Source organism: Balaenoptera physalus, assembly GCF_965194825.1.
Source record: "Balaenoptera physalus genome assembly, chromosome: 1".
NCBI classification, from domain to species: domain Eukaryota; kingdom Metazoa; phylum Chordata; class Mammalia; order Artiodactyla; family Balaenopteridae; genus Balaenoptera; species Balaenoptera physalus.
The window spans coordinates 4,685,278-4,711,894 of record NC_138882.1 but is presented as its reverse complement, the minus strand read 5'-3'; the positions used below and the strand labels follow the sequence as shown (position 1 = coordinate 4,711,894).

General features: G+C 38.4%; 1 protein-coding gene across 1 annotated transcript in view; it reads right to left on the bottom strand.

Moving 5' to 3' along the window:
- Positions 1-1,387: 1,387 nt before the first annotated feature.
- LOC309643253 (uncharacterized protein) overlaps positions 1,388-26,617 on the bottom strand; it is a 157,177-nt gene continuing 131,947 nt past the window's right edge. Inside the window, exon 4 of the mRNA XM_082425869.1 lies at positions 1,388-2,178. Coding sequence (XP_082281995.1) covers positions 1,856-2,178 — 323 coding nt within the window. The 3' untranslated portion in view covers positions 1,388-1,855. The remainder of the gene's footprint in view (positions 2,179-26,617) is intronic.

Genomic DNA, 26,617 nt, shown 5'->3' with positions numbered 1-26,617 from the left:
TTTCTAGGGTATGCTGTCTGCGGTAAATAGTTGGTGATGATGGGGCACTACCCACCCTCTGCACCATGCACACGCCACTGCTCACACCGAGAGGTGGAGGGTATTTGCCCTTTGCTGACCTTGTGACTGGCTTCTACCAATACCTTGTGGTGGAGGTGAGGTTCAGGCACTTCTAAGCCCAGCTCTTAAGAGTCCTAATGGCTTTCACTTCAGGTAAAATCATTCCAGTTCAGGGAAGATTTCCTTTCCTGACCTCTCCAGGAAGAGTAAGGATTTTTCTGAATGCTTGGCATCTACAGGGAACTGTGAATATTTTTACCCTAATTTTCATCACATTGCAGCAATCCCCTGCCCAGATCTGAATAATCATGTTAAGATTTCTGTCCAACGAATAAATGGGTTGATTGATACATGAATGAACATCACAGAGATAGTGTGACCACCATCAGAGAGAATAACGCCACTAAAGATAAAGGAAAAAAAAAGTGATGAGAATGAATAATCTATATTTAGAGGGTCAAAAGTAACCTGAAGAGTAAGATATTGTGGAGGTCCTTCCTGCTACAGTTAACCAGATCTTGGATAAGCCTGCATATGCATGAAAAGATTACTGGGCTCAGAAGTGAGTAATAGAGGACAATTGAAAAATGAACTAAATCTAAATAAAAATGGAAGGAAGCTGAATGAAGGAAATTGGCATTGTTTTGATGGCATGTGATAATGCCCAAATGTGGCCCTAGGTTAGGGAGTCTAAGACAAGGTCCAAGGTCCCGCTGACAAGCTGGGAAGGTAAATACAGAACTCAGGGTGAAGCCAAGAGCCTCAGATAGGGCAAAGGAAACCCAAATTATCTACAGAAGAAAGGAACCTCATTGTTTACTCTCAAGATTTGCAGATTGAGCTTACTCAAATACGAGTTTACATATTAAAAAGAAAAAGATAACGAAACATTAAAACTTCAGCAACTTGCTAAACCCTGTGTTTTGCTCCCACTTTGGACCTATACATTTCAATTATTCCCACTTACCTCTCAACATTTAAATAATCAACTGATATCCTCTAGGGAAAATTATACATATAGGTACATATAAGTTATATCTATATATCTGTATCTATCTATACATCTATCAAAAATATTGGATATTTATTTATTCAGCCACCCAGCCAGTCAGTCAACTAGCGTTTACTGAGTATCTGCTATTGTAAATCTTGGGACATAAAACAATGAACCAAAAGAGAGCCGCTATTCAAATGGTAGCCTATGAGGGAGGGCAGAAAATAAAAATTAGTCAATCATAAAATAAAAAATCAATACTACGACAAAAAATAGTAAAGGTTGCCATGAGAGCTTGACCCAGGATTTGATCTAGCTAAGGATGCCCAAGAAGGCTTTTCTGAAGATATGATTAAAGGACACTCTGAAGGATACAGAGGGATTAGCTACTTAAAAAGGGGAAGGAAAACTGTGTGTGGTAAGTCCCTTTGTAGAGTGGAATCCTGGGGTCATAAACAAGAGTCAGAGAAGTCCAGTTTGGCTGAATTGAGGCTGGAGGAAACGGTAGAAAATAAATCAAATGCTGGGTGACAACCCACTAGTGAGTTTGTTACAGACTGTTGGGTCTTGCCAAATTTTGATGTGTTCTTCTCCCCCTCACATACGAATGAGGGTCATGTGAACAGTTCTTACCAATAGCCTGTGAGCACAGCATCCCTGCCAACTTAATTAACAGCGGTTGTGTCTTCTCCCTACTCTTCCTCTCTTTCACCCATGCACCTGGAGGCAAAGGGCTCTGGCTTTGTGGGTAGCACGCCTGACGTAGGGGCCCTAAACCCCTGCTCGTAGGAAGCACTGATTTCACTGCCACCCACAGGGATTAGAAGATCCTCCGGTCCCTTGTTGACTCGTCCTCCTCTTGCTCCATCCACGTCTCTCCCTTTGGGGGCGTTGCCCCAACAGGGATTCCATTGCTTTGCAGTATCTTTGGCTCTGGTCCTTGCTCCTAGCATCTCCTCTACCCAGGGTACCAATGATGGCAAATGGTATTATAGACGATCCTATGAAAGTCCTCAGGACAGAGTGTGATGGTGCTGCCCAGGTTTCAAGCTTAGCCCTCATCACCAACCTCACTCGGTCACTTTCAGCCAGTAACTTACCTATCCAGGTCTCAGTCACACCATCTGTAAAATATCGATAATAAACATACTTAGTTTTATGCCTGATGTGAGGATTAAATGAGTTAATATATATATAAATCCTTGAGCACAGTATCTGGCACATCGTAAGCTTTCAATAAACATCAGCTATTAATCTTATTTTCCTTATTAGACATTGAAGAAGAACTAAAACAATAGTAACAAAACTGAAACAAACAAGAAAACAAAAAAAAACACTTGCACTCGTGGCTAAAGAGACTGTTCATTTTCTGGTGCAATCAAGAGTTTTCTTTTTCTTTGACATGCAAGATTCTAACCTTTTCTGGACCCATGTGAATCTGGATTGAAATGCCAGTTCCTTATTTTAGGAGCCTTGTGGTTCTCTGCAGAGACTTGCCTGTTCAGTTTATTTACTCATTGTATGTAACTGAGTTACCTTCTTCCATTTAATCTTCTAAAGGCCTGCCCCTGGTTAATTATCAACCCTGGAATGGCCTTTCTATTTGCATGGCCCTGCCTCTCTGCTTTGTATCTTTTGCCCCCTCACATTCGTATGGCCCGCACTTTCATTGGAATGGGTTTTATACTGCCCTGGCTTTTGGGGGGAAGAACAGATGCCCATTTGAGTTAGAGACACAAAGATGTGGTGACACTAAATTTACAACACTATGAAGCCATGCTTTCTCCCACTGTAGCTCAAGGTGGTTATTTTCATGCTTGCAAATTGGAGTAAAACCCAATAGGAACAGTGAGTTGGAAGCCCTTTTTCTGCCGTGGAGGGCATGGGAGAAGGAGCAGGGCTAACTTCAGGAAAGAAGCAACAACATTGGAGATATGCTTAGAATTTTCTCTGCAAGGGAGGGAAGTGCATTCTAGACCAAAGGTCGCTGGGATGCCCTATGCCTCTCAGTAGCTGTGGCCTCCCTCTGGTTGCCTGGGTAATGTATTGAAGGCACACACAAGTCTGGCCCTGCACCATCTAAGGAAACCTGATTGACCTCATGATATCCACTGGCGACACGAAAGTAAGCCGTGTAATATTTCAAGCTGTCACAAAGGAAACCACTTTCACAAAAGTTTATAGGGGTTAAAGGCCCCTCCACATGGCAACAGCTGTCACTGCTCCCTCTCAGTTCAGCAGCCCCCTCCTCCTCTGAAGATAACCATAGCAGCCCTACCCCCAGCTGGCTGTGTGGCCTGTCTCCGTAGCAGAGGGCAGGGTAAACCCCCAATCAGCCTCCCTCTTCTGGGGATTTCACCTCGTGATGTCCTGAGAGACAAAAAATAATACAATAGTAGTAATTTTTGGTCTCTATTGAGTTCTTGTACCTCAGGCAGTTGTTATGTCTTTCATCTCTTACAACACACATCTGAATGTAATATTATTATCCCCTGTAGGGGAGAGGGCTTCAAGTGAAGTGATCTTCAAATACAACAAATATAATATATTCAAATAGACACATTCAACATGTACGTGGAATAAAACCACTCTGGACACCTGGCTTACGAGGAAAAGTTATGGAGAAACATTTCAAACATATTTCCCAAGTCCAGCCTGCGTGTCTCATCTCTGCCTGTTTTCCTATCTGGATCCGTCCTTTTCAAATGTGCTCTCTGCAGAGCCCTCTGAGCTCCTTGAAGCCTCCCACTCCGACTCAAATCCTGACGGGGCCGAGGGGGACGGATGGGAGAATGCCAGGGAAAAACCAGTGGTCCAGCAATTACAAAAGTGAGTAAGTCTGCAAAGACAGATGAAAATTAAAAGGCCAAACGCTCTGCGTACCATGTAAAGGAATTATTTTAGATCCTTTAGCGCCCTGCTCACCACAAAGCCCTTATTCTATCACCTTTCAAACCATCTACCATCCTAGCTACCAGGTAGGATAAGCACTTGTAGGAGAGCCAAAACATAAATAATGCGATGAAAATGCATATCTCAAAGAAATATATCTATTCAAAGTAGTATGTACTTATTTTACAATATACTCTTTTTAAGATAAGAATGGAATATCTTAAAGACTAGATGTACTTCCTGCAATTTCAAGAAACTATGACCAATCTCTAGCTAAACAAGCTGTCTTCCTTAATACAAAACAAAGCTGTCAACCTGAATATCACTACTTAGTTTATTTTCCTAGCTTTCTCCATTTGTTTCTTTTTTTTTTCAGAAAGGTGAAATTTTATTCATTTTTTAAAAGTTTCCAATTTAGTTTTAAAAATTTTTATTTTATATTGGAGTACAGTTGATTTTACAGTGTTGTGTTAGTTTCAGATATACACAAAGTGATTCAGTTATACATATACATATACGTATTCTTTTTCAGATTCTTTTCCCATTTAGGTTATTACCGAATACTGAGTAGAGCTCCCTGTGCTATACATTAGGTCCTTGTTGATTATCTATGTTATATATAATAGTGTGTATCTGTTCATCTCAAACTCCTGATTAATCCCTCCCCCCCCCCTTTTTCCCGTTTGGGAACCATAAATTTGTTTTCTAAGTCTGTGAGTCTATTTCTGTTTTGTAAATAAGTTCATTTGTATCATTTTTTTAGATTCTACCTATAAGTGGTATCATGTGATATTTGCCTTTGTCTGACTTTCTTCACTTAGTATGATCATCTCTAGGTCCATCCATGTTGCTACAAATGGCATTATTTCCTTCTTTTTTATGGCTGAGGAATATTCCACTGTATATATGTCTACATTTGTTTCTGAAAGCGTTGTGAACTTATTTTTCATAATTAGGCAGTATGTCTCATCAACTGACCAGCATATCAATATGTCCTACTGTGTTATTTATGACCCTTATCAGCAAAATACATGTTACATGAGCAATCCTGTCCCCTTCCGTGTCTAAGAGAGCACTTCATGTACCTCTGATCTCCAAATTGCTATCTTTAGGAGTGGCCAAGACAGGCGCATTTCTCATCGAACCTGCCTCCTGGCATCCCAGCTAGACTCCCTTATATGTACACATGTATCTCTTTGCCTCCCTTGTAAGTAAGATGTGACCAAAAGATTGCATTCTCCCATCTGAACAGGAGTGCAGGCGACAGCACATCTTCCCAGCCGGCCATGCGTGGTCCTCCATGCCCTTCCTCTTCTGCAGCCTGAGGCTGATGAAGCCACCTGTCAGAGACAGAAGCTTTCAACAACCTATTGATCAAGAACCTATTTTATAATAACTTTATATGGAGTGTAATCTGTAAAAATATCAAATCACTCTGTTGTACACCTGAAACTAATACAATACTGTCAATAAACTATACTTCAATAAAAAAAAAAATACCTGTTTGGGAGTTTACATGAGCAAAAAATAAATGCCTGCAGGTTAAGACATTGAAATATAGGAGTTGATGGTCTTAGAATAGTATGTACTACATTAACCAATAACCCGGCCAACTCCTGCCTTGAGCTCCAGACCTGGATTTCTAAATATCTCTTGTCTATTTATATCAAGCACAACATATCCAGAACTGAAACAATTATCTTGGACTCTAAACTTATCTTTCTCATTTTTAATCACCACCCACTCTACTTACCAACCTAGGGATTTTGGCTCATCCTCTCTACCAGGGCTTCCACAGCTTTGGCACGAGTACAAATCATCCGGCAGACATCTGATAACACTGAAGTTTGGCTCCTCCCCTCCCCCACCCCTTCCTCCATCCCAGTGATTCTGATTGAGGGAGTCTGGGGTGGGGAGTGACTCCAGGTGACGCTGATGCTGTCACTGACCACACTTTGAGCAGCCCTGTGGTACACCACCCCCTCCAAACCATCTCCCCTTCCCCTTCCAGTTTGCTCTGAGTGCTAAGTAGCCTGCCCCCAATTTACCTCTAAAACCTGTCCTCTTTTCTTCCTTCTTCTCTTGGCCTATTTTTATCTTCTGTTATGTCTTATTGACTTGGTAAGTGGTCTGCCTCCTTCAAACCCATTCTTCGGACAACTGTCAGAGTGGCTTTAAAAACCAACCCACCAACCAGCCGCCCACCCAACCCACCAACCAGCCAACCAACCAACCAACTGAGACATTGTGTATCTTGGTTTTCCCATTTCAAAATACTTAATATATTGATTTGTAAACTTCTTCCTTCTTTAATTAGTGTAGTTTTCCTTACGCAGGAGAACCCTTTCCTTAATAACATTTTGTGGATGAATGAGGTTCATCTCTGGCTGAACTCTGAGTGGGCACTGGGATCCTGGCACTCAGTCCCCTTCTTTCACCCACGTGGCAGTGTCTGATGGATCTGCTGGTAAAACCTATGGCTTCTCAGAGTTTGAAGATGACTTAATCAGATGGAGTCTCAATGTTCATTAAAAAAGAGGTACAAATCTGACAGCATGGCACTGATGACTCGTCATCTTCCAGCTCCAATTTAGGTGTTCAGTTTCATGTCTTGACTCTTTCTTTCCTTCTGTGGATGTGAGTTCATCCTGGAGCCACCTGGCTGCTCACAGTGAACTCTTATGCTACCAAGTGTGTACTTCCCTCTCCTTAGGATGCCCTGGGCACACACCACTGAGCCCAGCACTTGTACCCCATCACCAGGAAAGCTCTCTCAGCTTCTCATCCCAGGACCCCCATCACCCCCAAGATGGAGGTCTTCATTTTATCTTAATCTCTGAATCCCAGTCAAAATTGCCATATGTTTATTCTAGGACTGAACTCTATGAAAGCAAGCCCATGTCCTTGTATACGTTTGTATATTATCATTTTTTAATATGGAATATGGACACATGTGTCGGTAATAAATGTGTGCTGTGCTCTAGAGCAAAATAAGATGGTTAGCCATCATGATTATCCTCATAAATCTTGTAGGATATAATTTAGAATCATTACAAGAAATAATTTCCTACTATGACAAAGAAATTAAGTACTGTGCAATAGTCACACCTGTAATTATTCTATGCCTTTTATTTATAATACAGTAAGTCCCCTACGTATGAACGAGTTCCATTCCAACAGCGCGTTCTTAAGTCCAACAAAGTTAGCCTAGGTACCCAACTAACACAATCAGCTATGTAATTACTGTACTGTAATAGGTTTATAATACTTTTCACACAAATAATACATAAAAACAAACACAAAAAATAAAGAAAACATTCTTAATCTTACAGTACAGTACCTTGAAAAGTACAGTAGTACAGTACAACAGCTGGCATCCTGGAGCTGGTAGCAGTACCAGCTACATCACTACTGCTTTTACACTTGCTTCTGGACATCCTAGGCTTGGAATAAAGATACTATACTACTATACTCTATACAGTACCGTGCAGTAAAGTACACAAAAGCACAACCACTTGTAGAGGATGCATGCATGTGACAACATACGCCAGACACGTGAACTAACTTACGTGATTGGACATGCAAATGCGCATTTGCATCTTTGAAAGTTTGCAACTTGAAGGTTTGTATGTAGGGGACTTACTGTAAATCAGAGGAAAGATAAATTCATTGTATTGGTCATTTAAGGTCATTTGGCCATCCAACCCTTCTGACTGGAAATCTATGTCTTCAAAAGGAACTCAGTTGCAATTTATTTTAGCCATCATAAGTGAGACATTATCTCCATCACAGTCTCAATGAATATGACTCCCATTCTACATATTCCTGGGGTGTAACAGAGTTATTATGCCAGAGTCACATGTAAATTTAATTTTCCTTCAATCTCATTGGACACCCCTGATTCCTCTGTGACCACCTCTAGCAGCAAATGGTTGATGAACTAAGAAATATTCTGTGCTGGAAGTAAGTATATTTTCCCCCTTAATTTGGAAAAACATGCCCTACTTCAATGCAAGAAGTTTTAGCGTGTTGCCATTATATCTTAGCATGAATGGTAAATGACACAGACCTGATAAGTCGTCTCCAAGAAAGCTGGAAGTTAATTCAAAGCAGGAGTAACCTCTTCCCAAATATATGTAAAATTGCTGCCATCCTGAAGTTCTCACTCCCACATGGATTATTAATTTCCAATAGCATGAGTGAGAGTTGCACATACCTACAAAGGAATAGGCTCCCCGAATACGGTTCCGTATTTATTGTGATTAAAATGTATCATGCTTTTATGTTTTTTTGCCTTGTTATGAATGCAAAAGCTGTTTTAAAATTATTTTCATACACTTCATATCACATTAAAGGTATCATTTTAAACACATGGCATGACTTGCATTGTTTTCTTCAGGCTTCCAGATTTGTGGGAGCATTTATGCTGGTCATAACAAAGCACTTTGTACTCGAATAGTGTTTACGGTGCTTGGTAGTTTTGTCTCTTTAAATTTAGAATTGGTTGCCAGTCCCAAGCTGGTGCATTCTAAGCTATAACTTTCCATCAACTGATCCAAAGGCATTCTTTCTCCCTTTTGAAAATCATGGCTGATTAAAAGTCTAATGCAACAGCTGTTACTCATCATGTGATTGATATGTTTTTAAAGACAGATGTTGAGTATTAAAAGCAGAGCCCTGCAGATTTCTCCGCAGTCAATGAATATTTCTGAGTGGCTGCTGCTCTTTTCCCCACTTTTCCACGTGGCTTTTTCTTATTTTTTTCTTCTCTTGCCTTTTCCTTTTTTTATTCGTTGAACTGAAATAGTTTTAATCAAACAAGTTATTTAGAAGTATATCCAACACCCTCCATTCTCCAAAGCGAGTACTGGAATAAAATTCATCTTTGATGGTGAAGAGTTCTCTAAACTCTCAAGAAATCATGAAAATATCTTTAGATTCTGAGTAAGAACACAGATACAGTGAAATTCAGTCACCATGTACTCCTCCAGTCGGGGAGTTTCTAAATGGTCTAAATTGCCCTAGGACAGAGCATATGTTCATTAGGAAGCATATTTCTAAATAACTTCAGTTTTCATGGTTATGGTTTCTTAACGTGTTCTTTCACAAATTAACTCTCACGTTAGGAAAATTTTAAAAAGACATCACAAAAAAATATAGGTATCTATGTAATTATAATTGAATCACTTTGCTGTACACCTGAAACTACACAACATTGTAAATCAACTATACTTCAGTAAAAAATAAACTAAAATAGACTAAGACATCACAAATGCATTATCTTAACTCTTTTTGAACATTTAAAATCATGTGATCTCCTGGTTTTACACACCCCTTTGATAACTCCATCCCGTGGAGTCTATCCTGAAGTTTTTGTGCCTGAATTTATGACATGCAGGTGAATTTATATCATGATACGGATGGTATGCTAGAAAGTGATTTATCTGGCAGCATGTCCTAGAAGAAAGCAACTGTGCTATGAAAAAGAGAGACAATATTATTTATAGAGAATCACAGCATTTTAGAACTGCAAAGAGCTTTGGAAATCACTTCAGAAAGAGAGTATTTAAAACACTTGATCTTGAATGTAAAAGCTTAGGAGTGAAAGGTGATGCATCAACACAAGCCAGAGGGCCCACAGAAGGATTCTAGGCCAGCACATTTACCGTGGTGGTTGGAACCTTCTAGGTTATTCCAGTTTGGGTGGTCTTATAGGATCCTGCCCACCTCTACTGGTTACCCAGCAAGAATGGAAAAGCCATTAGCAAAGCCCAAATGAAATCACCACGCAAGTTATAGGACTCAGTTTTGTGATAAGTAGTATGCATTCAGGTAATACCTTTCAGCCCTGAATTATCTGGGGAAAGTCGCAATATTATTCCCACTCCATGTATAAAGAGCAAAACAGTAATTTATCAAAGCGACTGAGTAACTTAAGCTTTCTGTGAATAAAAAATATCTTATTAAAAAGCAAGTTATCAATTTATCTTGGTCCTTAAAAAACTTCTCAAAGGAAAAGCAAGGGTGGATCCATTCAGCCCAGGGGAGAGAAATCAGTACATCTTGCTTTTTCCTCATCAGCATTCCTGAGCTGTGTGTCATTTACATGGATTTCACATCTCTACTCATGTCATTACTATTATCCTCAGCATCAAAATCAGTTTTCGTTCAGTCTGCATGAATTTAGAGCAGTTTTCAAAAACTCTCACAACCTTTTTGAGTCCCCTGGTTTTGTCTTGACGTGTGCAATATTTGGTCTGGGATTAATAACTTAGTGTGGCTTTCAAGTTATAAGCAGCCGTAATCGTCAACACCATTTTCACCCACAAATGTGGATTGAGTAGGATATTGCACCAGGCACGCTATCAAAGAATGTGCTCAGAGTGGCATCTACCCAGGGCCCAAACTTTGCAAGAAACCATTTCCAACCTGATCAATGAGTATACTTTATTTTGAGCGTTGGTTAATCCACATCAATTTCCTGGCACTTTCTAATGAGGCTGTGGCCCCTGAAAGCATATTAGCTGGGAAATCAAGGGCATAAAAAGGCAATTTATATTTAAAAATCATACTAAAGTGCACAAACATTTGATTTTTCTGAAATTTTAAGTGAATTTAGTTAAATACAGTCCTAAGCTGTGTAATACACTATGTTATTGTTCCTATTCAAAGGCTCCTTTGATTTTGTTAAAAAAAAAAAAAATGAATAAACAGAAGCCCCAGGAGACCAGAAAGGGGAGGGCTCAGCCCCTGTGACCATAGCAGAGCCCAGTAGGAAGGAGAAATACTGTTCTTTCCTCCAAGGACTCAGCCAATGAAAAGGCACTGCCTCTTTGTTTACACAGCCCTCCTGACTTCCTCTCTCCTCCGTAAAATGTTCTCCTTCCCTTGCCAGGTGGGACTTGTACGTGGCTCACCATGCTTGCAGACCCTGAGTGCAATTCTCTGGTGATCCCAAACACACCCATCTTTGCTGAAGAAATATATGGCAGTCTATTGATTTTATGTGAACCATTTCAATCGAGGAAGATTCCAAAATACCTCACGTCTGTATTGTATCTGATAATATTTTCAATCACCAGCAGAGAAGCCATAGAAATCTCCTCTTTCTAAGGAATAACTTTATTTACCTGTGAATAGGTTTATCTCAATGCTCTAAAGAAAACTTTCTTATTACTATTAAAACTAGTTAAATTCAGAATTTCTCAACGTCTGCTATATTGACATTTTGGGCTGGATACTTCTGTGCTGTAGGGAGTTTACCTGCACATAGTAGGACATTTAGCAACATCCCTGACCTCTATCCACTAGATGCCAGGTACACTCTGTCAAGAGATAAACTGAGGCATATTAAAAAGAATTTCAGTTTATTTGAGCAAAAATTGATTTGCATCAAGCAGCATCCAATCTAGTAGAGAGGGAGGAGCTCCAAGTTGCTGTGTAAAATGAAATACTTTTATAAGCCAAAGGGACTGAGAACAAGGAAGTTCTACTAGGCAAAAAATGAGGCTGGTTATTGCAAGTTTCCTTTCCTTTAGGGGATGCCAGAGGTTTATCAGGTGGATGAGCTCCCTAGTGCTGATCAGGTGATTCCTGATGGACAGGTTTAAGGTTCCATTGCCAGGAGAACCAAAACTGTAATGAAGTCTCGGTTTGGTGACATGGGGCTTGACATAAATGACACCATTTTGGGCCTGTCGTATCGTTTTTTAATAATTTCCAAGTTGTGACATCAAAAATGTCTCCGCACATTGCTAAATGTCCCCGGTTACAGGTTCACCCCCTGGCTGAGAACTTCTAGTCTAACATGTAAATTTCTGTTTTCAGGGCTCATTGCTGGAATTGGCCCTTAAGATACTGCATTTTCATTGTGAGGGTCCTTCAAGATCGCTGGTCCAACTGCTGCATGGATTCCCACGGTGAAAGATACGACTTTAATTTCAGTCCATATATCACTAATTCCAGGAAGCAATTGTTCCTGAGTTTCTCCACAGGCAGATTGTTTCTGAAAGAGTCACTGGCTGATCTTAGGTTATCAGACTTCAGCCTCAGAAATTTTTTTTGTTGGTTAAATTTTAGGGCTGAATCCTACTGTAATATACAATAGTTTCTGGAAGTTAAGTTTTTTTTTTTTTCTTTTTTGAGCAGAGAAAGTTTTATTGCAGGGCCAAGCAAGGAGAACAGGCAGTTCATGCTCAAAAGAGCTGAACTCTGATTTTTTGTGATTTAATGTATGCATATACTAAAAACCTTATAATCTGCAAATCTCAGTAAAGAACACCAAATTACAAAAGCTTGATAAACTTAAGGAAGTGTCATAAGAAGTAGACAGACTAATTTTTTCTAATAATAAATATTTATAGTGTATTTGATTTTTACGTGGTTTTAGTTTTATTATTTTTTCTTGAAATATATCACACCCAAAATCTTATCATTGCCTTAAATAAAAAATTAATAAAGTCCAACTTTTTTCACGTTTCATCTCACTTTATGGCAAAATCTGTAGTATGCCGGAATGAAGCTTGTACACAAAAAGCATTTTGCCTTATTGAAATTCTCCAACAGCAGATGCATGTAAGCCTCCAATAAAAAATAGCTCTTCTGAAAATTTAAATTCAAGCAGCTACTTCACTGGAAGCCAGTGAATTCTGGACAAGATCTGAGAAATCTGGATGTTATTACTTAATGCAAAATTAATCTTATTTTTTCCATCTGTAAAATGGTAAAAATATATGCTTTGAAAATGTTTACAGAGAATAATGTGATTGTTGTGATATGTGAGGTATGCTTCCAGCTCTTCCAAAGAAAAGCACTAGTCACTGTGTTCCTTTTCTGTTTGTACACATCAAGAGAATATACCAAATAACTCTATAAACTGTTGAACTTACCTACTTAATAAATGCCCTTTGACGGCTGTAAGAATTTTAATCAGTTCAAAATGTCAACACGCTTGTGTTACCCTAAAGCTGGCATAGTGTTAAAACATAGCCTTATATTTCTCATTTCATAACTTTAGACTGGGTGAAAAAGGCTTTCTTTCTTACTGTCTAGAACAACAATACTGAACCCAGGTATGGTTCTATTCACAAAACAAACAATGCTTGATCTACTCACTTATGATTTTTGGCTGTTGCCCTGCTGCCTTTCTGACAGCTGCATTCATTCCCAGTTTTGGAGCAGTACTCTCAGACTAATCATGTTCAAGTTGGAATATAGAAAGGTAGCTCAAAAAAAAAAAAAAAAAAGTGGCTTGGAGACACTTTGGGTTTTGCGAGCAGATAGTGAAAAAATGGAAGCGAGAAAGGCAAATACCAGGAAGATACGTTAAAATTTTATAATATATATAATATATAAATAAATATATATTTTACAAATTTATAAATTATATAAATTGTTTGATTGATCTCACTTTTTTATTGAAATGTAGTTGATTTACAATATTGTGTGAGTTTCAGGTGTACAGCATTGTGATTTGGGTCCTTTTTGTAGATTATATTCTATTGTAGATTATTACAAGATATTGGGTATAATTCCCTGTGCTATACAGTAAATTCTTGTTGCTTTTCTATTTTATGTACAGTAGTTTGTATCTGTTAATCCCATACTCCTAAATTGTCCCTCCCCCTCTCTTTCTCCCCTTTGGTAACCATAAACTTCTTCTCTAGATCTGTGAGCCTGTTTTGTACATACACTCATTTGTTTCATTTTTCAGATTTCACTAAGCATTATATTCTCTCGGTCCATCCATGTTGCTGCAAATTGCAATATTTCATTCTTTTTTAATGAATTAAGTAATATTCCATTGTATCTATATCCATATCTATATCTATATACAGATATATATATATATATATGCCACATCTTCTTAAGCCAATCATCTGTTGATGGGCACTTGGTTTCCTTCCATGTCTTGGCTATTGTAAATAGTGCTGCATGTATATTAATGTTTTATTATTTAAATATATATACTTATACATTTTATATGTTGTGTTTAAAACCACACTCATGCTTACCATGGTGCCCTGATGCATACAATAGGAGCTTAGTGAATACTTGCACAACATCTGATATCTCTGTGTAGCTCTCTGCCCCTCTCACCACCCTACACTGTGGAGTCCTGCCTTGTGTGTGTACAAACCAGCTCTCAGCCAAGTTCCCTGCTTTCTGATATCTAGGCCCATGAATTCCACCTGCCTCATCAGCCCTGTTTTGAGCTCAGCCTCTGTCAGCAGAATGGACCACTGTTCTCCACTTGGTTTCTACCTCTTCACACTGGAGTATGGAAAGTCCTGGGGCTTATTTTTTGTGTTTCCTGCTCTCAAGGATCATACCATCTGCCTTCTGTTGTCTGGTACCTTAAAGCGTTGTCTTGCGTATTTTATTCAGTTTTAAGATTATTTTCTGTGGCAAAAGTGAATGGGTGCTTGTGTCCAATAGTGGTACTCCATCGTGAATGGAAGAGGAAGTTGAAGCACACAAGTTGTTGGATGTTATGTCTGATATCATGGGTCACTACAATTCCTGTCTACTAGAAAATGTCAATGAGGATTTATCTAAAGAATCTACTTCCCTTTTTTTTTGGTAAGAACCTTACTCTCATCTCTTTTAAAAATCAGAGCCAAGTTGATGCTACGATATCTTGGCAAGTGACTAAGTTCTGTGTGTGTGCATATCTTTTCTTTGTTCCAGTTCATTCAAGTTGATCTGTTCTTGTTTATTTAAAATGATAACTGAGCATGTCCTTTGAGCATAAAAATAACAAGGACAAGGCACACAAATAAATTCAAATTCAAGAAAAGAAAGCTCTCATGAGAGGCCTGACTCTTCAGAAACAAAATACATAAACTCTACACAAGGAATGGAAGCAGAATACACAGTTCCAATAAAACACTTCAAAGAGAATTCTGGTTTCTTCTTAAATCAACCTTCAGTCTGACATGTTCATAATGCCTGCAAAAGGCAACAGATGGTATTAGGATGGTAAATTATATCAAAAGATGTGTTTCAACATGGGTATTATATTTATTTATTAACTTGTTTAGTCACAAGTTCAGTTTAAAAATAAACTCACTTATCAGGGCAGTGTAGCTTAAGGAAAAATTCAGAAAGTTGCAGGTCTATTTCAGATTATAGGAAAGTAGATCCCACATTCAGACTGATGCAACTGAAAGGACCTCCCATGAAACGTAGCTCTTTGGGCAGCGAGTTGTTCTACCCAAGGATTAATAGTAGCCTTTGGAAAAAGATATAGGAAGGCTAACAAGTTGCCTTTAGTAGCGCATATATCTTCGTCTGTTTCCCAGAATTTGAGGTGGATTGAGTGAATTCATCTATACTTGTATTTCAGGGAATCTTGATGAGTTTAAGGACTTAATCCAGGGTCTTAGAACACAAAACTCACTGGTTCACAGTGTAATAAACATATTATTTTGGACTCAATAATTTAGTGTAGTTAGAAGCACGAAATAACTAAGTTAACTAAGTTCACCAGCTACAGAGAGACGCTATAACGACTGGTTACATGAAACAGAAATCTTCCAGAAAGTCAGAGCCATGGATGGCCAGATCTTAGGTGATCATGTAGTCAAGAATCTCAGGTTCAGAAGAGACTATTGCAAATCTCCTTTTTCAACAAAATGCTACTTCCTTGCTCGACGGTCTTCAGCCCACATATGAACCTCCCCATTGAGAGAGAACTTGTTATCACCTAACAATCCATTGAAGTTTTCAGAAATTTAGAAAAAGTGCCTTATGGTAGGCTACGTGGTTTAGGAGAAAAAACATGGCCTTCAGAAATTACTGAATTTATTTTAAACTTTGTTACTTCCTACTTTTCTCACCTGTCAAATGGATTTAACTAGGTGTGCCTCTTAATGTTATTTGTCCTATTTTTGAGAAGATGAAATGAGAAAGTCTTATGACTTTTTCAAATGTAGGAGATAAGTATTGTGATAAATAAATACTATTGTTATCTTCAATAAAATGTGAAGAAACTGAAGCCCAGAGAGGTTAAAAGAATTGCTCGGTGTCCCACAGGTAGAGAGAGGCAGGGCTTGTATTGCATTCAACCCCTGGCCCCCACCCCTTACTCTTGGTTGATGTTTAGAAGGTGCTTGGAGCATTCACAGAGGAAGTTCCCCACGTGGAGCAAGTCCTCTTGTTAATTCTTCTTCGAAAGAAGTTGGCCTCTGTCCTACTCAGACCCCTTCACATGTGGCTTACTGTGTGTGCAAAGTGGGACAAGCAGGACATTTCAGCATTTCCTCTCTGAGACCAAGGTCCTCATTAGCCAGAAGTTCATGCCCCCAATTGCTATACAGCATAGTGCTTAGTCTCAATGCTCTGGTGTTAAATGCCTGAGTTCAAGTCCAGGATGTCCTACTCACTGCGGATGGCCCCTTCAGAAAGTTACTTAAGCTCCTTTTTTTTCTGGTTTTAAGTGTGGATGATGCAAATTCTCAACTCACAGCGTGGTTATATAGTTCGTGTGATTGGGAGCGGTTGGAACAGAGTAAGTATTTGATAAATGCTGGACATCCTTTCTATTTCCCTGCACCAAGAATAAAACAGGGAAGGGTTTTGTGAGGTGCTGTCCAAATGGTTAAACAGGAAGAAGACCTGCTGATAAGATGTTCTTTATAACGAACGGTTCTTCCCACTTTTGTGCGACATTATATGACAACAGTGCCCATTTGCCTGGTGCCAAGAAGGTGCAAGCCGCTAAGGATGCAGTTCATGAAAAGATCCAGTTTTGTCCCCAAACACCTCTGGGATCAAGCCCCCCTGGTTAGCATCAATATAGTTTCCTGACTTCTGAGACTTAAATTAGCAGAGCTAAGAAACTTTCAGATACAAGCATAATTAATACATTAAACACACTTACATACATTGACAGATTCATGACTCTCATGATTAACCATTTTCCCTAGAAAATGTGTTTTCTGACTGATACTGAAGATGCTGACGATGTCATCCTATAGATGACCGTGGTGATTACAGCACATAGTCATTCATTAGCCACATTTGTTTTTAATATGTTATATTCATATTTTCATGTTCCTCCAGAAAGGCGAAGGAATGAATTCTGATCCCAACCTGGACCACATGTCTCTAATAACAGCTCTTGCTGTGCCAATTTTCTTTCCTTTTTCATTTTTTGGTTTTTTTTTTACATAAAGATACATGGGTTGTTGAGTAGCTTCGATGTTCTAAGATTAAACTGATGAGATCAGGCAAGCCTGACTGGTTTGTTTTCTAGAAGTCAAACAGACTGCAAATTTACAGGGTATAAGTAGTTCAGTTAGACACGGAGGCACCACCAGGGAGACAGATGCTTATTAAGTTCATGGATTAATGCAGAGGCAGCATGTAGAACATGCCTTCAAGGTCTGAAGCTTCCAGCTGTATGATTTGGACACCGCAGTTGTGGTTGTTAGGACAGGCTGCTGGCCGACACAAATAGAGCCAGTTCTAGGGCAGTTAATAAAAACCCTCCTAATTACCTTTGGTTTTGTTTGCTTCTTGATGGTTTGCTGTATATAAATTAAAAAAAAAATGTTCATCAGTGCTTTCAGACTAAGATCTGCATAATGAAAAAAATGATTTAAATGTGATTCAAAAGTAACAAGTGAGGTTTTGAAAGAATCACGGAAAAAGATGGTGAAAAGGTTATGGCCAGAGTTAGCTTTTCCCTTGATTCTTAGATTGCTGATTGTAATAACCTTCTCTTTTATGTTGCATGGATTTAGCCTTAACAAAACACTCAAGACACAGGATAAATTACTTTTCTAGGCAGTCTTTTCTTCCTTTCTCCTTTCTTCTCTTACTTTGTTTATAATTTTTCTATTATTTTTTCCTCCTCTATTTCTTTATTTTGACTTAGATTTTTTCATCTTTATCCCCATGCCTTGTTTTGCTGAATATTTGACCACCCAGGCCCCCTGCTACAAGGATAAAGCACATTCGGCGGGAAGATAAATGAAGAGAAACTAAAGAAGTCTGGTTCTATGTGTGACTCTAACATGGGAGACTGGTATTAGGAGCTGAATAGTGATCCCCAAATTCATATGCTGAAGTCCTCATCCCCCAGTACCTCAAAATGTGACTGTGTTTGGATATAGAGCCTTTTAAGAGGTGAGACTATTTAAAATGAGGTTTTTGTAGGGTGGTTTTGTAGGTTTTATTGGGTGTACTCCAATATAACTGGTGTCCTTTTTTTTTTTTTTTTTAAGTCTTTATTGAATTTGTTACACTATTGCTTCTGCCTTGTTTTGGTTTTTTGACTGTGAGGCATGTGGGATCTTAGCTCCCCGACCTGGGATCGAACCCACACCCCCTGCAATGGAAGGCAAAATCTTAACCACTGGACCAGGGAAGTCCCTGGTGTCCTTATAAGAAGAGGAGATGAGGACACAGGCACACACAGAAGAAAGACCACGTGAAGACAGAGGGAGAAGGCGGCCGTGCACAAGCTAGCAAGAGAGGATCAGAAGAAACCACCCCTGCCGACACCTTGATCTTGGATGTTTAGCCTTCAGAATTGAGAGAAAATAAATTTCTGTTGTTTAAGCCACCCGTCTGTGTACTTTGTTAAACAGCCCTACCAAACTAATACAACTGGTTGAATATATTCCCATTCCTTCACAAGACTCAGAGTATATCCCCATTCCTGCCAGGATAAATTAATATCATTCTATTCTTCAGTCAGTCAATAATTAGTTACCAAGATACATCTCATCACAATGACCGAGACAGGAAGAGATTTCTACCCTTGTGGAACTTACCAAAATGTCACAAGCAAAAGTGCTTGGTAAATAAACTTGTTAAATACATTTACTGGATTATTGGAAATATTTTTATTTTCAAAAGCAATGATGGAAAGGCCTGCATTAACAGAGGTGTCAAATTCCAAAGCTCGAGATTTTTTACATGTATTCATCTCCATGGTAATAGTTAACGTTTATCAAGCACTTACTGTGTCGAGTGCTTTATTAGCAAGAGTTTATTTTATTTTCATAATGACACAAATAGGTAGACGCTTGTATTTTCCTCATTATACAAATAGGAGAGCTGGGACTCAGGCATTTAAATAACTGGCCCAAGATCATGCAGCTGAAAATAGCAGCAAGTGACAAATCAGTATGTGGAAGTTGAAAGTAAAATCACAACACAATAAAGTCGGCATGTAATAGAGTTGTTAGAAGTAACAGTTGGAAATGTTTGACTGGAAGAAGTCTTCCAATGAGTCAGTCTCTGACCTTGGCCTCATGCACAGCCTACTTCAAACACCAAAAACATGGTAAATGGAAAGAAGATGAGCAAATTAGGAAAAGGGTGAGATATATTTTGTCTGCTGATAATTTTTTTAAAATATATCTGCAGGAGGGGCTGATGTGTAAAGAGGATGAAAAATGAAGCAGGAAAGAAAAGATAGTGATATAATCATATAATCAGCAGAAAGTTTGGTGCAATGGGGCATGTACACCCCAAGAAGTCTTCTTAATTGGGCTTTTTAAATATCAGGTGACAGAAAGGAAGGAGCAAAACTATCTAATGGTGGTCTCCAATCCTGCCTTGTCTAGAGAATTGCTCTGTAGAAATGGTTACTTTCTGATCGGTCCCAATTTTTATTTGCCTAATTAAAGGGTATTATAGTTTAATATGGATTAAATAGATTTAGACTTTGTATATATAAATAAAACAATATTAAAGAGCCTTACTAAGAATGTTTTCTGGCATGCATGTGAGTGTGTTTATGTAAAAGTTTCTTCCTGCTTATAAAACAAAACAAAACAACAAACATTGAAAGGCCATTATTGGTTGGATTTTAATATGTAGAAAAACTAAGTTTATTTTCCTTTAGACCAATTTTTTTCTTGTTATTCAACTAAATAACGTAAGTCTTAGAAGGCCCTAAATTATTTTAATCTTTTAAGTATTATAGGTGTGATATTCATGCCCAAGAAACTTAAATGTTGAAAAACAATAAAATAATGACATGCAAAAAAAGTTACACATTCTCCCATTTGCAGAAGTGTTAGCCTTCCTATGGCAGCTGATTTATTATTGCTTTGTAGGAAGGCAAAGCACATTTCATGCACATTTATTGAACAAGTATAGAGTTTTATAAACATTTTAAAAGCTATGAATGGGCATCATCAGAAAATCTACAAGCAACAAATGCTGGAGAGGGTGTGGAGAAATGGGAACCCTCTTGCACTGTTGGTGGGAATGTAAATTGATACAGCCACTATGGAGAACAGTATAGAGGTTCCTTAAAAAACTAAAATAGAATTACCATATGACCCAGCAATCCCACTACTGGGCATCTACCCCGAGAAAACCATAATTCAAAAAGACACATGCACCCCATTGTTCATTGCAGGGCTATTTACAATAGCCAGGTCATGGAAGCAACCTAAATGCCCATCAACAGATGAATGGGTAAAGAAGATGTGGTACATCTATACAATGGAATATTACTCAGACATAAAAAGGAACGAAACTGAGTCATTTGTAGAGACATGGATGGATATAGAGACTGTCATACAGAGTGAAGTAAGTCAGAAAGAGAAAAACAAATATCATATATTAAGGCATATATGTGGAACCTAGAAAAATGGTACAGATGAACCAGTTTGCAGGGCAGAAATAGAGACACAGATGTAGAGAACAAACATATGGACACCAAGGGGGGAAAGTGGGGAGGGGTGGTGGTGGTGTGATGAATTGGGAGATTGGGATTGACATATATACACTAATATGTTTAAAATGGATGACCAATAAGAACCTGCTGTATAAAAAAATAAATAAAATAAAATTCAAAAATTCAATAAAAAAAAAGCTATGAAACTCTGACTTTTAAAAATTGTAGACATAATCTAAATAGGAAACATAGATAAGACTGAATGAAATGAGGATCAGGCTTGGCAGGGTGTTGAACACTTAAGGACAATCCAGTGAACAGAATGTGGTTGTTTTGCTGCTTTGATTAGTGTATAAATAAGCCAGAGTTTGTAAGATAGCTGTACTAGAAAGACATTTAATACTACATTCTTTACTCTGTATAAAGAAACTCAATCTGTAATGATGGTTACATAGGCCATGATTCAACTTTTATCTAGTATGTCAGCAGTCAGAGGTTCTTACTTTCCTGTAGGACCACCACATTTTGTTCAGTTTTCATACAAATGTGCCTGCAGTTGATTGCATTTTTGTCCCTAATTGTTTGTTTCTCTCCTTGTAAGATGGTCATACTGCTTTCTCCATTGAATTCAGACTTGGCTGTGTACTTTGCTTTGACCAATAAAATGGGAGTGGCAGGGAAGTGTGATGCTTCTCAGTAGCAGTTTTAAGGGCCCTTGTGTGGTTTTACCATTGTTCTTTGCTTTTGACTTAAGAATGGCCCATCGTTGGGAGACGCTGTTCCTTAAGCCTGAGCCCAGGAATGAAGAAAATTGGAAACAGAGCCAAAACCAATCCATGCTGGAGATGTAATTTAAATTTAAAACAACTTTTGTTGTTGTTGTTGTTGTATGCCACTGATACTTTGGGGGACACTTATTACTGCAGCATAATCTAGCTTAAGCTGATTGATACAGCATCCTAAATATAGTTTCTTATTTGGCCAAAATACAGTTGAGATACTAAAATGAGTCACGTTGTCTAAAGTCTAGTGTCTGCCCTGTTTCTCCTTTTTCCCTTCTCTCTGTGCCTCTCAATTTCTTTCTGTGAACAGCTCGGGAGTGATAACCACTGTGTTGCTACCTTTATAATCCCCGAGCATATCTAAATTAAACAGGTGTCCCCACACATACAAAATAAATCATGAAAACATGATTAGAGGTAATCTAATCCAATGTTCTCATTGCACATAGGCCTGTAATTTGAAGTCCAGAGACACACATTGTCTTTGTCCAAATTCATGCAGCGAGAGAGTGACAAAGTGAACTAGAAAGCTAATATCAAGGCTCCTGGTCCAGGGCCATTTCCATGAGAAGCTTCAGAATCCCCAAGGAATTTCAAGATGCTACAAGGAGATCTGACACAATATTCATTCTTCTCTTTTAAACATTTGGAAAATGACTCATATATATAACAGACAGCAGGAAAACAAGAATGAAGCATTTGGGGAACAAAATGATAACTTCTCAGTCTGTTTCTAAGAACTGAGAGGAAACACGGAAAAGGCAGGAATGCGTGCACTATTGGCCACTTACCCTTGTTGGATCAAACAGTAGGGTTTCATCAGAACGAGTCAAGTGGAGCCCATGAACATATGAATCTCCCCATACAGTTATTTTTCTACCACAAAAGAAAAAGAGGCAGCACAAATGCACAGCAAAGGGCCATATTCTAGTTTCACTGCAGTTGGGAAAACTAAACCTCTCCCTTTGATTGTTACAATAAATGTGTTGGTACCATTATTTTTCAACCCTTCTCCTCTCCCTCATTCTTCATAAAATAACATGGAGCTGCCCTTAAGTTTTGTGTCTTCTTCCAGAGAATCAAAACATGAGATCAAAAACCTCCCAACAAACAAAAGTCCAGGACCAAATGGCTTCACTGATGGATTCTACCAAAAATTCAAAAAAATTAATACCAAATCCTTCTCAAATTCTTCCAAAAAATAGAAGAAGGGGGAACTCTTCCAAACACATTTTACATGGTTAGCATTACCCTGATACCAAAACCAGATGAGGATGCCATAAAAAGAAAATTATAGGCTAATATCCCTGATGAACATAGATGTAAAAATTCTCAACAAAATATTAGCAAGACAAATTCAACAATACATTAAAAGGATCATACATCATGATTAACTGGGATTTATTCCAGGGATGCAAGGATGGTTCAGCCTCCACAATTCAATCAGTGTGATACACTGCATTAACAAAGTGAAGAATAAAATATATATGATCATCACAATAGATGCAGAAAAAGTATCTAACAAAATTCCACACCCATTAATGATACAAACTTTCAACAAAGGGGGTGTAGAGGGAATGTATGTGTACATAATAAAGACCATATATAACAATCCCACAGCTAGTATCATACTCAGTGAAAGTGTTTCCTCTAAGATCAGGAACAAGACAAGAATGTCCACCCACCACTTTTCTTCAACATAGTTTTGGAAGTCCTAGCTACAGCAATTAAGCAAGAAAAAGAAATAAAATCATCCAAAATGGAAAGAAAGAAGTAAAACTGTCATTATTTGCAGAAGCTACTACATATAGAAAACCCCAAAGACTCTATCAAAAAACTGTTAGAACTAATAAATGAATTCAGTAAAGTTACAGGTACAAAATCAATACACAAAAATCTGTTGCATTTTTTTAATACTAGTAATGGACTATTAGAAAGAAAAAATGAAATAAAATAGGAAAGAAAAATGAAGAGAACAAATTCATTCATAATTGCATCAAAAGAATAAGATACTTAGGAATACATTTGACCAAGGTGGTGGAAAAACCCATACATTGAAAACCATAGATATTAATGAAAGACATTGAATAATACACAACTAAATGTAAAAATATTCCATGCTCATGGATTGGAAGAATTAATATTGTTAAAATGTCCACACTATGCAAAGCAGTCTACAGATTCAATGAAATACCTATCAGGGTTCCAATGGTACTTTTCACAGAAACAGAACAAACAATCCTAAAATCTATATGGAACTGCAAAAGACCCTGAATAGCCAAAACAGTCTTGAGAAAAAGAAAAACGATGCTAGAGGTATCAAACGCTGTGATTTTAGACTCTACTACAAAGGTACAGGAATCAAAACAGTATGGTATTGGTATGAAAATGGACACACAAACTAATGGAACAGAATAGAGAACCCAGAAATAACCCAAGCATATATGTCAGTTAACTTACCACAAAGGAGCCAAGACTATACAGTGGGGAAATGACAGTCTATTTAATAAATGGTATTGGGAAATTGAACAGCCACATTCAAAAGAATAAAACTGAACCACTATCTTACACCATACAAAAAAGTTAATTCAAAATGAATTAAAGACTCGGATGTAAGACCTGAAGCCATAAAACCCCTGGAAGAAAACATAGGCAGTAAGCCCCTTGACATAGATCTTAGCAATGATTTTTAAAATCTGACATCCAAAGCAAAAGCAACAAAAGCAAAAATAAACAAGTGGGACTATATCAAGCTAAAAAGCTTCTGCACAGCAAATAAAACCATCAACAAAATGAAAAGGCAAGCCACTGAATGGGAAAAAATTATTATAAATTATATATCTGATAAGGGGTTAATATCCAAAATTTATGAAGAACTTGCATAACTCAATAGTAAAAAAAAAAAAAACCCACAAACAATTCAATTAAAAGAATGGCAGAAGATCTGAACAGGCATTTTTACAAAGAAGATGTAGAGATGGACAAAGGTACATGAAGGATGTTCAACATCATGAATCATCAAAAAATGCAAATCAAAACCACAATGAGACATCACCTCACACCTTTTAGAATGGCTATTATCAAAAAGACTACAAATAACAAGTGTTGGTGAGGATGTGGAGAAAAGGAAACCCTTGTGCACTGTCGGTGGGAAAGTAAATTGGTGCAGCCACTGTGGAAAACAGTATGGAGGCGCCTCAAAAAATTAAAAATAGAACTACCGTATGGTCTAGCAATTCTACTTCTGGATGTTTATCCAAAGGAAATGAAAACACTAATTCAAAAAGATATATGCACTCCTACGTTCATTGCAGCTTTATTTACAATAGCCAAGACATGGAAACAGCCTAAGTATCCATCAACAGATGAATGGCTAAAGATACAGTATATATATATATATAATGGAATATTACCCAGCCATAAAAGGAATGAAATCTTGTAATTTGTGACAATACAGATGGACCTTGAGAGTAAGTGAAATAAGTCAGAGACCGACAAATACCATATGGTCTCCCTTATATATGGAAACTGAAAAAGAAAAAAAAAAGAAAAGAAGAGGAAGATTAGATGTGGAAGGGGAGGAACACTCCACATACGACTCCCATTTTTCTGGCTTGAGAAGCTGGGCTATAGTGGTACCATTAACTGAGAGGTAAGGAGATTGCAAGAAGAGAAGCTGCAGAATTTGAGGGAGGAAATCCAGAGTTCAGGTAGGAGCATGTTAAGTTAAGCTCTCCCTTAGACGTAGAAGTGGGTCAAGTAGGCAGTTGGATAGATGAGACTGAAGCTTAGAGGAGAGGTTTGGGCTGGAATTTTAAAAAAATTTTTATAAGCATCACCGTGACAGGTTTATTGAGTCCATGGCCAGGACTTTCAAACTCTGTCAGAGAAAGGAACTGATCTGTCTCATCCTGGGTCCCATTGCCTTCTCTTTCAAGGTCCCAGTGGAGGTAAAAATTGGAATTAATGTATTTTTCAGAGGCTGCCTCAGCCACCAACCTTCTGATTCTCTGCAAGGACACGGGCTCACACCGTCTCCTTGCTTGGTCTGTGCCTTGTGAGGATACATGTTCAAATTTTACAAGTAACGCAGGCTGAGTTTTATTGCCCAAATGAAAAATCCGTTTTATTGAAGTCCAGTATAAGATGAGGCAAGGCAGATAAAAATATTTCAAAGTTAGCTAAAGCTAAAACGCAACAGATTTTAATATTTAGGAATGTTATAAAGTGCATGCTTTCCTTTGTAAAGTATTATTCCAGTCGTGGCATCTCACAAACCCCAAGCTGTTTATGACCCCGCCTGCCTTTGATAATAAGCATACCCTCTGGCATTCTGGAATCTCCACAGCAAGGCATATCTAAATTTTATATATCTCTCCTTTCTCAGGTTAGAATCATGTGTTTTTCTCTCACAACCCCGACACTTTCTCCTCCGACAACCCCTATATTTGCAATTTCTATCTCTGAGGGAGCTAAACAATCTACTCCTTTTTCTTTATCCTCACTTGCATGACACGGATACATCACCACAATTTCTCCTCTAGACTCAGGAAATAACCTCCTCACCACACCACATCTTTTTGTTTTGTTTTGTTTTTTTGGGGGTAAAATTGTTTTACAATGTTGTGTTAGTTTCTGCTGTACAGCGAAGTGAATGAGCTATATGTATACATATATCCCCTCCTTCTTGGGTCTCCCTCCCAGTCCTTCCCCATCCCACCCATCTAGGTCATCACAGGGCACCGAGCTGAGCTCCCTGTGCTATACAGCAGGTTCCCACCAGCTATCTATTTTACAGATGGTGGTGCACATACCACATTTTGACCCCTTCCAATACATTCCCAACCCACAGACTCATCTTTTGCAAATACAGCTCCTGTTAAGTCGGCCTTCTATTAAACCATCAATCTTCCTCTAGACATTGGGGCCAAGTCCTAGAAGCAGTCTCCAGGTACCTCTTTCTCTACGCACATCTTTATCTTCCTTTCTCTCCTAAGCTCCAGCTGTACTGGATTCCTTTAGGATCTTAAAACAGGCTCTGCCACTCCCGGGCTTCCAAACATTATTTTCTTTGCCTGGGACATTTCTTCCTTTGACCTCCCCTTATTTGTCCTTCAGGTCTCAATTTCCTCTAGGTATCTCTGGCCAAATGCTTCACCCAATAGAACCGTATGCTCTTCCATAGCATTTATTACACACCCATAAGCATTGGTTTAATCGTGTGGAAAGGGAGGTATCCATCCT